The 14,212-nt window shown below is 35.4% G+C and overlaps 1 protein-coding gene across 32 annotated transcripts in view; it reads left to right on the top strand.

The window, feature by feature from the left end:
• Nucleotides 1-14,212, top strand: part of ABI3BP (ABI family member 3 binding protein) — a 169,335-nt gene that overhangs the window by 106,754 nt on the left and 48,369 nt on the right. For 14 of the 32 annotated variants that reach the window (XM_075034192.1, XM_075034201.1, XM_075034204.1 and 11 more), the window contains 11 exons: nucleotides 1,969-2,037; nucleotides 4,709-4,756; nucleotides 5,249-5,323; nucleotides 6,969-7,016; nucleotides 7,522-7,596; nucleotides 9,125-9,172; nucleotides 10,052-10,126; nucleotides 10,922-10,996; nucleotides 11,681-11,728; nucleotides 12,283-12,357; nucleotides 13,042-13,116. In XM_075034192.1, the coding sequence (XP_074890293.1) occupies nucleotides 1,969-2,037; nucleotides 4,709-4,756; nucleotides 5,249-5,323; nucleotides 6,969-7,016; nucleotides 7,522-7,596; nucleotides 9,125-9,172; nucleotides 10,052-10,126; nucleotides 10,922-10,996; nucleotides 11,681-11,728; nucleotides 12,283-12,357; nucleotides 13,042-13,116 (711 nt within the window). The remainder of the gene's footprint in view (nucleotides 1-1,968; nucleotides 2,038-4,708; nucleotides 4,757-5,248; nucleotides 5,324-6,968; nucleotides 7,017-7,521; nucleotides 7,597-9,124; nucleotides 9,173-10,051; nucleotides 10,127-10,921; nucleotides 10,997-11,680; nucleotides 11,729-12,282; nucleotides 12,358-13,041; nucleotides 13,117-14,212) is intronic. The other 18 variants (XM_075034217.1, XM_075034218.1, XM_075034219.1 and 15 more) reach the window with 13 other exon arrangements.

Here is a 14,212-nt window from a genome sequence, read left to right on the forward strand (position 1 = left end):
CCCAGGAGTAGAAAAGCAGTCTCCAGTTATTGAATAGGTAAGAATTCCCTGCTGGTCTTTGTCATGACAGAGCAATACTTCCACATGTGGCAGTTCAGAGAAGAACTTGGCGAAAAACAGGGATCCTACTAGTGAATGATTTTTCCATAGCTGCTATATATTCTCATTCTTCACCTTTTGACCCCAATCAGTACCAGAGCCCTGTGGTTGGGAGCAAGAACTGATTGCATTGGCTGGGGTGGATTTTTTTTTTATTTTTTTTTATTTTTAAAAAGAACTGTGCTGTCACTTCATGTGAGCCACTTCATGCATTATCATTTTCAGTAACATGGCTTAAAGGGGATTGTCTTGAGGAGAGATTTACCTACCCAGAGAACGTTAGTTTAGTGATCCAATTCCCAGAGAACATAGGAAAACTTCAAAATTGCTCTCTGTCAGAATTTTTTTTTCAACTTTTTTAGTTCCCAGCAAAGCTTCTCCTTCCAAACCTAAAGTCTTTTTGTATCCAGAATGGCCTATGACAATGCTGGGTAATTGCTGTATCCTTTCACAGAATCACAGAATGGTTGAGGTTGGAAGGGACCTCTGGAGTTCGTCTGGTCAAGCCCCCTGCTCAAGCAGGGCCACCTAGAGCTGGTTGCCCAGGACCATGTTCAGACAGTTTTTTAGTATCTCGAGGGATTGAGACTCCACAACCTCTCTGGGCAACCAGTTTACAAAATTGCCCAAATTATTTGTCCTGAAGACATTTGGGAGTATTTTGCTTTCTTAGAGTGGTTGCAATAGTATCAAATACATCAATGTTTAACTATAAAAAATGCTAGTAAATAAATGAGGGAAGATTTAAAATTCTGAATGAAATATGTCAGTTCCTTTATTCAGTCTTTTAAACTTAAACACAGTCCCCTCCAGATATAATCCCCTCATCATAAACCTTCAGGCAAGGAAATAGAGACTTTTAAATTAATAAAGTAATTTTATGTCTAAACTGACGGAGTTTTGGAAGTTTTAGATCTCAGATTTTATTGTATTTAAAAGTTTTAAGGTAACTTCCTCAAAATGAGTGTACTTGTGACTTAAAATGTTTGTGAACTTCAACATGACAATTTGTCAGTATGTCCAAAAATAAAGTTCGAGGCATGTTGTACAATATTCATCAATCATTTTTTCTTTCCTGATTAAAATCTGTAACATGATAAAGAGAGAGAGAGCACCAGGAGGTATAGGTAATAAAACATAGGCTGAGATCAAAGGAGAAGTGTGAAGGTTTGGGTAAGCACATTGATTACTTAATGATTATAGATATATTTAGAAATGAAAATGGACTCCAATCGTAAAGTCACGCTAATACTAAACAATTCTACCAACATTGTCTCAAAGTTCTTTATATTTTTCAGAGTCTTTGGAGTTCTTGCCTTTCAAACCTAATTAATTACTCTGGGTAGAGATGGGAAGATTCTTAACTTAATTATCTAATGTGCTGTAGCACTAGATAACCTACTGGGATCTTCATCCTTATTTTCTGTGACTTTGCAGTTATTTACACCTGAAATATTTCTCATCTAACCTTTGCATCACAGTGGAAGAAACTCAGGAAAATTAATAGAAAGATTTACCAAAGAAAAAAGATTTCTCTGGAACAGTTTCTTTTCAGTGGTCTACAGCCATAAAGAGGAAAAAAAAATTGTCAGGAAAACAGGAAGATGAAGACTTGGAGAGCTCCTCTGCCAGTGGTGTTCCTGTAGCATAAATGCACCTTTTCTTTTCAAAGAGCAACAAAGACCACACAGGGTAGTTACTGTTGCTTAAGAACATTCAGTAAATTTATTACTGACTCAGTGTTTCCATTTGAATAGTGGGGAGGAGGTGGATTTTAATTGGGAAGCAAGAGCAGCTGAGCCATACCAGAAGTTGAGAAATAGGTATAGATGCACTTGTATTTCTCTGAAAAAATTCTCTTTATTCCAGCAGCAACCATTCCGGTGTCAGTTACTACTAGGACTCCCTACACATATGAACGTCCAAAGACTGCAGAGGGTAATAATTGAGTCGTCTTTAGTCATTCTTCTTTTCATTGGTCTGCTAATATATGCAGTTGAAGACACCGTTTCCTTTAGGCTTTTTGCTTATTCATATGTGGTCCAAACACAACAAATGGAAGTATAGTCTTGGTGCTTTATTATTCCTCCATGTTTCTAGCATGGAGATAGTGTCTTCTAAAAGCCAGGATATCACTTGAAAGGTATCTGATTAGAAGCTTCAATTACATTAGAAGAAGAAAGAAAAATTATTGCAATAATAAAGATTTTATGAAATATAAAAATAATATACTTAAAACTACAGACTGCTGAACAATTTCTGCAGAAGGAGGAGTTCTTTGTTGCACATAACCGAGCATTGCTTGATAATTTCTCAAATTTATGGAAAGTATTGCATCTTTTCAATAAATCCATGGAAACTTGTGTTCAATTTAAGAAAAAAAAGTAATTTCTAGTTTTAGTGAGGAGGAAAGTTTATAAAAAGTAGTGCATGATAGTTACCTTTTTTGGTATGGGAATATATATTTAGTGATGTATTTAATAAATATGTTTTTAATGTAGACTAATAACAAAGGTGTCCTTTGCAGTGAGCCTTGAAATGTTATATCTGATTCAAAGGAAGATTTGAGTCACTGTTTGCATTTACTATGCAGATTGTATTCTGAGAAGCACTTCAGGATACTTTCAGACGTATAGCTTTGCTCTTTAAAACCTGGATGAAGTCAACTACATATATAATACTTTACTGGATGATGATGGCTTTAAGTCTGTGCTTAAATAATTTGATTAAATAGAATTGATATGTTTTGGTTAATTAGCAGCAAATCACTTCGATTCACTGGTTCCAACTGCAATAAGTTCTACTTCATAAAGTACTCTCAAAACTCTTCTAATGACCTTGATTTGCCAAATTCAACATTGGATAACAATGGTTTTTTAGCATTGTTTCTTAGCTCTCTTTTCTTTAACTTTTGGCTAATCTCGTAGAATCTAATTTTGCTGTAGAAGAACATCCAACTCTTTGGTTACCCTTTTATTCAAAGGCTCTGTCTGCTTGTTTTGCCCATATCCAATAATATTTCATGCGTTAAACCTACAGCACCATTTTTTTCTGTGTTCATTCATTGATACGAACTGAAGGTCATTTCCTAGACTTCATTTCTCCATTGCTGCATGTGAATGAGATTCTTCTATGGGACACCATTTACTTTCAGCTTAAATACTGGTTTTTACAAACCAAGTTTTTTTCCAGTATTCAAAATCACAGTCCACACATTTGAAGCCCAAATAATCTGCTAAGACCGAAACACCTTAAGCTAAATCTGATAGGGCACTTCTTTTGAAATGGTGTACTTTGAGGCTTGCTATTAGTGCAGAAAGTAAAAAAGTGAAAAATGTCAACTTTTTTTTTTCTTGGAGGAGGAGAGAAGGAAGTCGTTCATTATTTTGGGATAATATTTATACAAAGAGAAACCAAATTCCTTCAGAAAACAATTTGCAGACCTAACAAAGAATTTAATTCTATTCTGAATATCTGAAGGTTTTTTCTCTTTTTTGAGTTTGAGTTCTGAAGGTAATTGATGAGCTTGAATAATGGCAAAGTCATTGCAAACCAGGGATATGTAGTATGCACATTAGAAAGATTAGTAACTAGTTTTAAGTTTGCTCTACAGTACCTGGCCATTGTCAACAGAAAGAAGTTAATGCTGGTTGTTTTGGCTTTTTTTCTCATTTGCAGCAATATTAATACTAGGCTATATTATACTGTGAATGTTAATGGAAGTGTAAGAAATACTGTAGTATCAAAAACATCAATTGGAAACAAAGTTTTATAGTTTTATTTATTGTAAATCCCATTTTTAAAATAGGTAGGCGTGTAAGAGAGTTTGAGAGATGAGTATAGGTTGTAGAAAAAGTTCTATCTTTAGGTGTGTATGTCTATATGTTATATGTTACTTTAGTTGTTACTGCCCTGAGAGGGGAGAGTTTATCAATTTATATTATTTTAATATATTTTCTGTATTGCCAGGAAATTTTTATAGATTCTGCCATTTCATAATTCGGGATTGTGATATTTTTTCTTCTTCTTCTTTTTTTCCTCCCCAATTTGTCATAATTTGTGATGAGGAAAAGGACATGATGTATTGGTTTTGTGATCCAAATTATAAGAGGATATAATGAGAAAAAACTTAAGAGGCTTTATCAAAATAATTATTTTCAGATAATTATGTAGCTGTACTAATAACAGCCTTTTAGTCCTGTGCTTGACTGCTCACCTTAGAGGAAAAATTCAACTGTTTCATCATGGTCAGCATGCCACTTTCAAGTAGTAGCAGACTTCAGTTTGGGGATACCTGACGTTTTTGTATACCAAGAGGCCCTTGCTGTCTCTGAGTCAAGATGTGTGATCCTTTCCCTTGCTTGTTCTAGGATTTACTGGTTTCTATCAACATATTCTTGCTTCCATTGAAGTTTGTGCAATTATATTTTTCTTATTGAGTCTGTGTTATTATGAAGTTTAATTGTCCCTCGTTTTAAAAAGTAAAAGTTAATTTGAAGGTCAGCATTAGGTGTAGTATTAGCACCTGTTTTTATACTTAGCAGTGGAGCAATTTTAAGTTTTTTGGAATATGTTCCGTATTTACCTTGTCACACTGTTTTTGTTGCAGTCTTGGAACCTATTACACTTAGAATTGAACCACCAAAGTCAACGATAGGTAATGATATTTCCTTGGCAAGCTGTCGTGTTTGCTTTTTTCAGCACAGAAAGCATCACTGAAGTTAATCATCTTATGCATTAGGATTGTTTCATTAAAATTCATTTTTCTTCTAGGTAATTTTCTTGCTTGGCATTCGTGACAGTTGGCTGTATTGCTCTCTTCACAGTTGGAATGTCTCCTTTTTTTTTTAAGAATACGATGCTGCCAGCTCTGAATCGTCTTTCACATAATTATGCTTCTCTGTCCTTGTCCCAGCTTTTTATGAAAAAAATAAAACCTGAGCTTCATAAATGACTAAAATTCCACTCTCTTGTTTAGCTTCTTGTAAACACGCGGAGAGTATTACCTGACTTTCTTTCCTACTTCCTGTAAAGAGACTTTTTTCCTCTGTTGCAGGTGTGAGGTTTCTGTGTTTGTCTGTTCAGGTTAATATCAGGTACTAATTGCTGTGCAATTTAACCGACTTATTACCCATATTTTCTCTTCCAGCTCCAAAGGAGACTCCACGTATTCCTTCTAAACCTAAAACTTCACCTAAACCTCATATCCCACAAGCCAAAGATGGTAAACTGCTTTGTGTGATTATTTCTAATACAGTTTGTATTGGATTGAAATGTATTTCTGAGCAGCTGTGGAGTTATCTGAGCCAGTTAAAACATAATGGGGTTCTGTTCTGCTGTGTTTTCAGTGATTTATTTGCAGTTTTCAGGGGTAGTAACATTCACTAGGTATTTTTCATCACGCAAAAGAAAAAATCTCTGCTACTTCATGGCAGCAGGATGAGAAAATTGTTGGTAAACTCAGATTACAGTGGTAACTAAAGCAAATACCTAGCAATTAAAGCATGTATTATGGCTACTTAGGTGGTACAATTCTTTCTCACATTGCTTTGCATTGTTAGAATAAACACATTTCCCTTTGAAGTCACAATTACTTAATTTCATGACATTATTATTTCCTGCATGAATGAGTAAATTACCCAGTGCATAGTTACTATTTGTTTATAAATATTAATATTTATTAGTGGTAATGGTCATTTATGCCATATTCCAAAATACTGGATTTTTATACTATGTCATTAAACATGAATGCAGTTGAATTCAGCGGTAGGCAGAAAAAATTACTCTCTCTCTTCTGCTCTCCGGTTGGTAATATCAACAGAAAATTACAAGAGTATCAAATATCAACATATGTTATCTTTTGGTAAATGTGAAAAATTTCATAATAATCACTTTACTGAAGATCTTTAACTTGTAGACATGGAGCAATATTTTTGACAGCTGATGTTATCTATTAAATATGATTTCCTCATGTTTAAAACAGTCAAAATCCTTGTTCTTTCATAATTTTTTAACCATGGCAGCTGATTGTAAAACACTGTTTCCGAACTACAACTTAAAATGCGGCTTCTCATAAACTCAGTTTTTACCTCTGTGGCCATTTTTCATTATTATGGTAGTCTGGCCTTCTCAAAAAATGGTTTTGTCACACAAATGTTACAAGTTTGTGCTGTTCTGTATTTAAAAAAAAAAAAAAAAAAAAAAAGACAAACCCAGAAGTTACTGTTTCTTCAAGAATCTATAATATACAGAACTTTTTTTACAGCATCATCCACTTACCTTGTGATTGTCTTAAAAGATCCAAAGAAATATTTTTTTTTTTGCCCATACAGAAGAATTGACACAGAGAGGGATACCACCATTTCTATTGTGCCTGTTTCTAATGTAAGAAATGCAAGAAAGTAGCATCAATTTCACATCCTTACACCCCATAAACACCCAGTTTTATTTTAGATCCATACCAGTTCTGAGCTGAAACATGTGATCATGCAATGCAATACACCATAATGCTCTTTAATAATATACCATCCAGAAAACAATCTTGTGGTCTCTGATGCCAATTGTATATATAAAGTGCATTGAAATACACCACAAAGGGAAGAGATTTGTGTCCCTACAAATCCATTTTCTGAATAAGGGAGTGGTACATATTTGGATATCTTATTGAAGCACATGGGAGAACTAAGCTCATGTTATGTTTCAGCTTACACTGCTTTCTCAGAGACTTCGTTTAATATAACAGGTTTTATATGAGGTAGTATAAAAAGTATATAATTCAAAATCCACTTCCTAGACAAGTAATAGTAACTGTAAATGGAATTATTCTCTTCAATTTTCATAATAGCTTTTATGTTTTTTTTCTGATACAGTCCTGGAATCTGTAACACTTAGAACTGATCAACTAAAACCAACAATAGGTAACAGTTTTACCTACAGGGACCATCACATTTACCTTTTTTCTCAGTATACACCAAGCATCACACGTACATCTTCATTGTACTCCACTGTCTTAATTTTTTACTATTAAATTTAGTCCTTCTGTACCTTTTTTTTTTGTAATTTTTCACTAACAATTCATAGTCATCTTGTTTGGCCTTTCTCACACAAATACGTTCTGTAAAGTGAATGGAAGCACCATGATCTACCTTTGACTACGTGCCTCTATACTAAGTTTCTGCCATGTGCTGCTTCATCTTTTATACTAGTCCATCCACACTGGCCTTGCTTTATGTTATCCTGTTACAGAGGTTCTCCATCAGCACTATTTCTTTGTATACCAGACATTCATACTTCTCCATTACTCATACAAGCATTTTGTGTTTCCAGAAGGTCCCAAAGGCATTTGTTCTTTTTTAATATTATGCCTTCTGTCAGTCTCAGTTCTTGAAAGATTTTAATAGTTGCATTTTATTATTTTTTCAGTTCCAAAAGAAACACAGCATGTTCCTTCCAAACCTAGAACATCACCAAGCTCAGAGGTGCCACAAACCAAACCTGGTAGGTATATTGTTTCTTTATCTTATCATACTGATATGTGTGTCTTATGAATTCTACCGTGATCAGTGGAGCTTCAGATTTATATGTATCCCTTGGGTGTATATGTTGGAGCATTCTTTGAGGGATAAAATACAGTATCACATGTCATGACATGTGGAATTTACAAGCAACCTGGTAATTTTAAAATCTCTTATCTTCAGTTCTTTTTTACATTTTAAGTCACTGCAACAGTGGACATTTTCTGTGCAGTTGTCAGTGAAAATAGGTCTTTCCTGTGTGAATTTGCATGGGTTTTGGGAAAGTAACAGGTGAAAAGGAGGGGTGTCATTGCAAAGAGGAAAGGTTTTTTCTGTATTTCTCAAATTGTGTACTTGTTTCTTCTTTCCCAGGCACAATCATTTATTTATACTTTTCAGTTCACTTTTGCATAGCCCATATGTTGTTCGGGGATTTAAGAATGTGTAATACTTTCTACAATGTTGTTTACACAGCTTGGTATAGAGCAATATACAACCCTGGGCTAATTAAGGATGGAGGAAGAAAGTTATACAACTCACACTAGCAATTGCATGAGTTACTGTCATGGGTTGACCCCAGTCAGCAACTAAGCATCAGCTAGCCACTTGCACATTCCACCCCACAGTGGGTTGGAGGAGAGAATCAGAAGAGCAAAAGAGAGAGAAAAATAATCATACTTCAAGATAAAGACAGTTTAACAAGTGAAGGATAAAAAGGGGAAAAAAACAAGTGATACAAAGGCAACCACTCATCACATCCCACCAGCAGACCAATGCCAGTCTAGGAGCCTTTGGTCCTTTGGAAAGACTACCCCCAAGTTTTGTTGTTAAGCATGACATTATGTGAAGTGGAATATCCCTTTGGTCAGTTTGGTTCAGCTATCATGGCTGTGTCCCCTCCTAGCACCTTGCCCACTCCCAGCCTACTTGCTTGGGGGCAGAGTGAAAAACAAAGCCCTTGATGCTGTAACAAGCACTATTCAGCAATAGCTAGAACATTGGTGTGTTATCAACACTGTTCTGGTCATGAATCTAAAACAGAGTACCATAGGGGCTGCTATGAAGAAAATAAACTCCACCCCAGCCAGACTCAGTACGTGTATCCAACGTATATGCAGTATTAGATGGTGCTGCTGGAGAAATGGACAGGTAGATGACAACTAAGGTTCATTTTTCCCCCCAGTAAGTCTGCACCTATTGTCTGAATCAAAACCTTGAAATAAGTCAGGAAAGTGTGCAAAGTTGAAGGTGAAAAACCACCCACAATTTCTTTGTGGCTTACTACAAAATCTTCAGATTTATATTTGGGCTCTGTTCTGTATTAGAACTATTGCCATGAAATGGAGGCAATTCTGAGCAGCATAATATTCTGACATGTATTGAGTTTCAAGGAGGAGTGACCATCTGTTACTTGCTGCAGCAGGGATGGTATGATCATTGTGGAGGTAGTAATTGTAATGTTTTGATTGTTCTTGGTAAAATTTTTTTTGTTTTTTATCATGCTAATGCAGTTCTGGAACCAATTATGTTTAGAACTGAGAAACCGAAGTCAACAGTAGGTAATGATACTCTTTTCCTTGAATAGTCATGTTGCCTTTCCTCTTCAACACAAATCATTAAGAGTAGACCTGCAAAAATTTGTCACCTTTCTTTGTATGTGCCTTAATAATTTAAGTCAAGATTCTCTGTCTCTTTTCTTATTTTCTACAAAACAATTAAGGAAGATCCTTGTGCCTTTCCAGTTGTTATGCACATGACATAGGGCAATTTCCTTCAATATTTAATGATAAGAGACAGATGGCAGATCAGAACAGGGTCCGAACTTACAGGTTCTCAGTCATACTGTAGAGGTGGCACTGTTGTAGTTAGTCATGTGGTTCGAGTGAGCAGAGCTGCATGCTGCAAGTTCTCTTTCTCTGCTTTCCTTCTCTTCCAGTTTTACTAAATGAAATTCAGTCCTTCAGGGAGGTCTGAAAAATAATTCTGTTTCACTCAAACCTCAATTCCACTGACAAACAGAATCACTTCAGTGATCTTTGGGTCATATGATTCCTTGGGGCAGATCCATTTGACTAAGTCATTTTTATTATTTGAATCTGGTACTGCAGATCATTCCAATACAACCTCCATTACAGAGCAGTGGTGTCTCTCTATTTGAAGCTACTTATTTTCTTTTCCTCCTCTTTTATTTTTTTAAGTCCTCTTCTTAAATAGAACCAGTAATTCTGTCGCATGCTTAGTTGATGATATGTCACAGAAGATTATTTCTTTTGTCTATAGTCTGATTTTGTTCAAAAAAAACTTTCTCTTTTGCATCACTTCCATAGAATATCCTTGGTTCAAATCTTTGCTCTGTTTTTGTTGACTGTTATGGGTGGTAGTGGACACTGATACCTCGGAAAGTTTTAGTACAGTGTAACCCAGTTTCTTTCTTTCAGCTCCTAAAGATACACGTCACAGGCCTTCCAAACTGAAAACATCACCCAGTCCACACGTTCCTCCAACTAGAGCGAGTAAGCTTATCGATATTTTGCCGTTTAGTGCATGAAAGTTCATCAGTTTGAAAATTGTAAAAATTTACGAGTTCTCTGAAGGTACACAGATACTTATTGAATAGGCTGTGTTTTACTGTCATAATCAAATTTTGCTATATAGCTGTCATGGAACAAGATAAACAGCTACATATTTATACATGTCAGTAATTTGTGTAATGGTAGGGATGTGAGGGTTAACACTTATCTTGACCCCTTGCACATAGGAAAATTTGCATCTTTATTTCCATATAATGTGCCAGAGGTATTTGTATTTTCTAATTACTCATTTACAAGTGTAAAATTACAGTATTTTCCTGTTCCCAAAACTTTGCAAATAGTTCAGTCCATTTTAAAGTTAGTGGTAAATTTCCATGTTTCTTCTGCTTTGACTGCTTTGCTGGAGATTTTTTTTTAATGCAAAGTTGATTTAAATGAGCAGCAGATTTTTGGAATATGAAACATTTGAGAAGCACAACTAGGGGAACTGTTAGAACTAGAGCAGTTTACTCTGAAGAAAGCTCTGTTTGATAAGAGCTGAGAGGAGTGGAGATTTAATCCAATACTGCACTGTTACGGTCACTTTGTCTTTAGTCTCTGCACTAACATAATATTGATTTCATTGGCAGGAGATCTCTTTGTGATTATTTTCAAATGGAAGAATTATTTCCTAAAAAATTTCTTCGCAGAAAATGAATCTCCTGTCTGGAAAATTAGAAGACTTACATTGAATCATCCTCCTCAATAACATGTTCAAAACTTTGCTCATCTTCACAGGTCCAAAAGAAAGTCGGCGAGTCCCTTCCAAGCCCAGAGCATCACCAAGTCCAGATGTACCACACACAAAACCTGGTAAATACATGGTTGTTATGTTGTGCTTGACTGTTAAGGGTTTCTTTTCACTTGTCTTTCCTCAGTGAATCAAGTGTTGATTAACATCTCTTCATATCACAAACAAATAGATTTTCTAATGATCATTAAATACATGTTTAAAGGAAGATAGAGCTGATTTGTATTTTTAATGGCTGAGTTTTGATCAGTTGTATATGCTTTTCAGCCACGTGACAGCTGTCATTGGTGAATAATCTGCATAGCAGGGTAGACAACATACAAACATTATAAGAATGTTCTTGGAAGAAATTGCATCTCTTCTGTGTCTATCAAAAGATGCTTAGAGAAAAACATATTTGAGGCCCTTCGTGTATGACTCTAAATATCTGTAACTCAAACCACTCATATGTTTGTGTGCCTGGTTAATAGAATTTGACCCTTAAAAATGTACTTAGTAGGGATTTACATACTAGTGAGCTGCCAAACCTCTGTAACTCCTGATGGTTATGAAAACATCAGATGAACTTCCTTTTGAGTGAGTGTATATTCACTAATTCCACCAATAAATAATATTAAAAAAACCAACCAAACACATTTAAGAATGTGTTCCAATTTGAAAAGAAAATCAGTCACATAAAAGGGAGTATTTTTACCCTTTTCCTTGTACTTACCACTAATTACGTGTACATTCTTGTTTTTATGAAGTTTTGGCACCTACTGCATTTACAGTTGAACAACCAAAGACAGCAACAGGTAAAAATGTTACCTTGGGCTGGTCATTATTATTTTTTCCCTGCTGCTTCTTGGACCAAAGATTATATATATTATTAGTCTGTTTTTCACTTCATCTGTTTGTAGTTTTGATTTGTTTTCTTTTCTACCTATTGAACTTAATTCTACTCTGTTCCAGGTATTGAAAGTTTCCTAGCTGTTTTGTTGTCTTCACAGAAAATTTCTTTCATTCTCACACACTTTGTAATTCCTTTGACACTTGTAAGAGACAAGCATGCCACAGGTATTGCAGTTATGAGCTCTGAAATACAGATGGAAACATGTCCACTGCAGTCATGTCTGTTCTTCCAGTTTTTGTTGCTCGACTCAAGATTTTCTTGATCAATTTTCCACCCATGTTTTCATCATGATTTTCTTTTCTCTTTGAATTCCTGTATGTATCTGTCACTCAATTTTTCAGTCGCTCATGTAAGGATCTTGTTTTTCTTTGTAAGCACGAGGCATGCAGTGCCTGTGCAATAAACCTGTCTAATTTCTAAAGAGTATAAACCCTTAAAACAGGTCTTTTCTTTCAGCTCCTAAAGAACCACAACATACTCCCTTTAAACCTAAAGCAGCTCCCATCCCAGATGCTCCACACAGCAAGCCTGGTAAATTATCTGGTCTTTTGTAAAGCTGCGGTTGATAATTGAGCAACTGCTTTCAGGGTGGGCAGTGGGGGGAGTTGTCAACAGTACATTTGCTGTTACCTGGGTATAATTCTAGCTTAAGAAACCTCTGCAATGCTGCACTGAAGTCATACCACTGATGGAAACTACAACAGTTCAGAATTTTTTTTTCTATTATGCAGATATTACCAGAAGAAGAAATAATAGTGACCTGTATGTTTAAATCAATGACAGAAAGTTATTCACAGCTTATATCTGAGCAACACACTTCAGTTATTTGCACCATGTAGGAGAGAAGCCTCTTAAAGCTGTGACAGTGCTTTTCCTTTATATACACATTTTCATCGAGGTTAGACTGAGGATTCCCTTCAGTTGTATTTCAGTTAGGAGACTCCCCATCATAAATCTGACTGACCTCTATAAGATAATCAGTGATTTCACTGAAGGGTTGTTATTGTTGTTTTTTAAGTATCTGGATGTTAAAAACAAACAAAAAAATGAACTCCTTGTAACCATAAATCTCTAGGGTAAATGCCCATTGCTCTTTTAAAACATCCCTTTCCTAGTATATATAGTACGGTGCTGAAAGGGTTTTTTTATGGGGGAGGGAGAGAAGGGGAGAGTCTCTTCATTATTCTGAGCATTTATCAACATTTTTTCCAACAGAAATCATTCCAACCTTCCGTGAACCAGATACTACTATGATTCCTCATATTCCTGAAAGAACAAAGGCAACACTGGGTAATCATGTGTATTTCATAAATAATTACTCTATTTTCCATTCTTATTAGAGAAGATCTTCTTAGAGAGAGCTCATTACATAATACTAAAAACTAATAATGAAGTTTTGCTCTGCTTCTAGTTACTTGTTTGCCCTTTGGTCTTGATAAGGGTAATAACGCATGAGCTCATTTACTTTTGAAGGTTCTTTTCCTCGTCTTCTAGCCTTTCCAGCAGGATGGTGTAATTCCTTCAGATGTTATATATTTTCCAGTAAAAAGGGACTTTATTTATAGCACAGGTAGTGATTCCTGTAATTTCTGCATCTGAGGTATGGATACTGTCATCCTAAAATACTTTTGTGCTTCACTCCTCACGGTATGATTTTACAGAAGAAAATTGCAGGAAGATGCTAAGGTATCAACTATAGCAAAACATACACCAAAACAGACCAGCTATGTGATCCTCCAAATCAAATACTAGTTCTTAAAGCCGTCTTCTTTGCTAACTTTGAGTCATCCATGTTGGGAAAACTTGCTTAAATATATGAAACATTAGCTGAGAATTATTTCTTCTTAACATAAATGTCAGATGTGGACCAAATAAGGTCAATTAATCCAAGCAGTATTGGGCAGCAGGAAGAATTGCTTGAGCAATCTTTGTTAATAATCAGTTCTCTGTCCCTCAGTTTCAGAGACAGACATTGACCATAATTTTCTGAGAATGAAATGGTATCATTAATGAAGTATTAGTAGCCATTTAATAATCTTTGAACTATGTTTTTTCTTTCTGAGGAATAGGAAATGAAAAATACTTTTCATCATTTTTCTATTTTAATATATATTCCCTGTATGCATTGATACTCAGGTTAGTATTCATTTGATATCCCTCTATATAGCCTTATGAAGTTTATGTGCCCTGTCATACACATTTGGGGCTACCTAGTGCAATATTCATATGCAGAAAATGGTTCTTCAGAGCAAGGGGGATGAAGAATGCACAGGCTAAGGCAGATATTTTGAGGACCTCTCACATTGGTGTGGATCACAGACTAGCAAGTGCTAAGATAACCTTTTCTAGTAAATGATTCCTACGTGGCAAGAATTTTTAACTGAAC

Source organism: Buteo buteo, chromosome 8 (genome assembly GCF_964188355.1).
Source record: "Buteo buteo chromosome 8, bButBut1.hap1.1, whole genome shotgun sequence".
Lineage (NCBI taxonomy): Eukaryota > Metazoa > Chordata > Aves > Accipitriformes > Accipitridae > Buteo > Buteo buteo.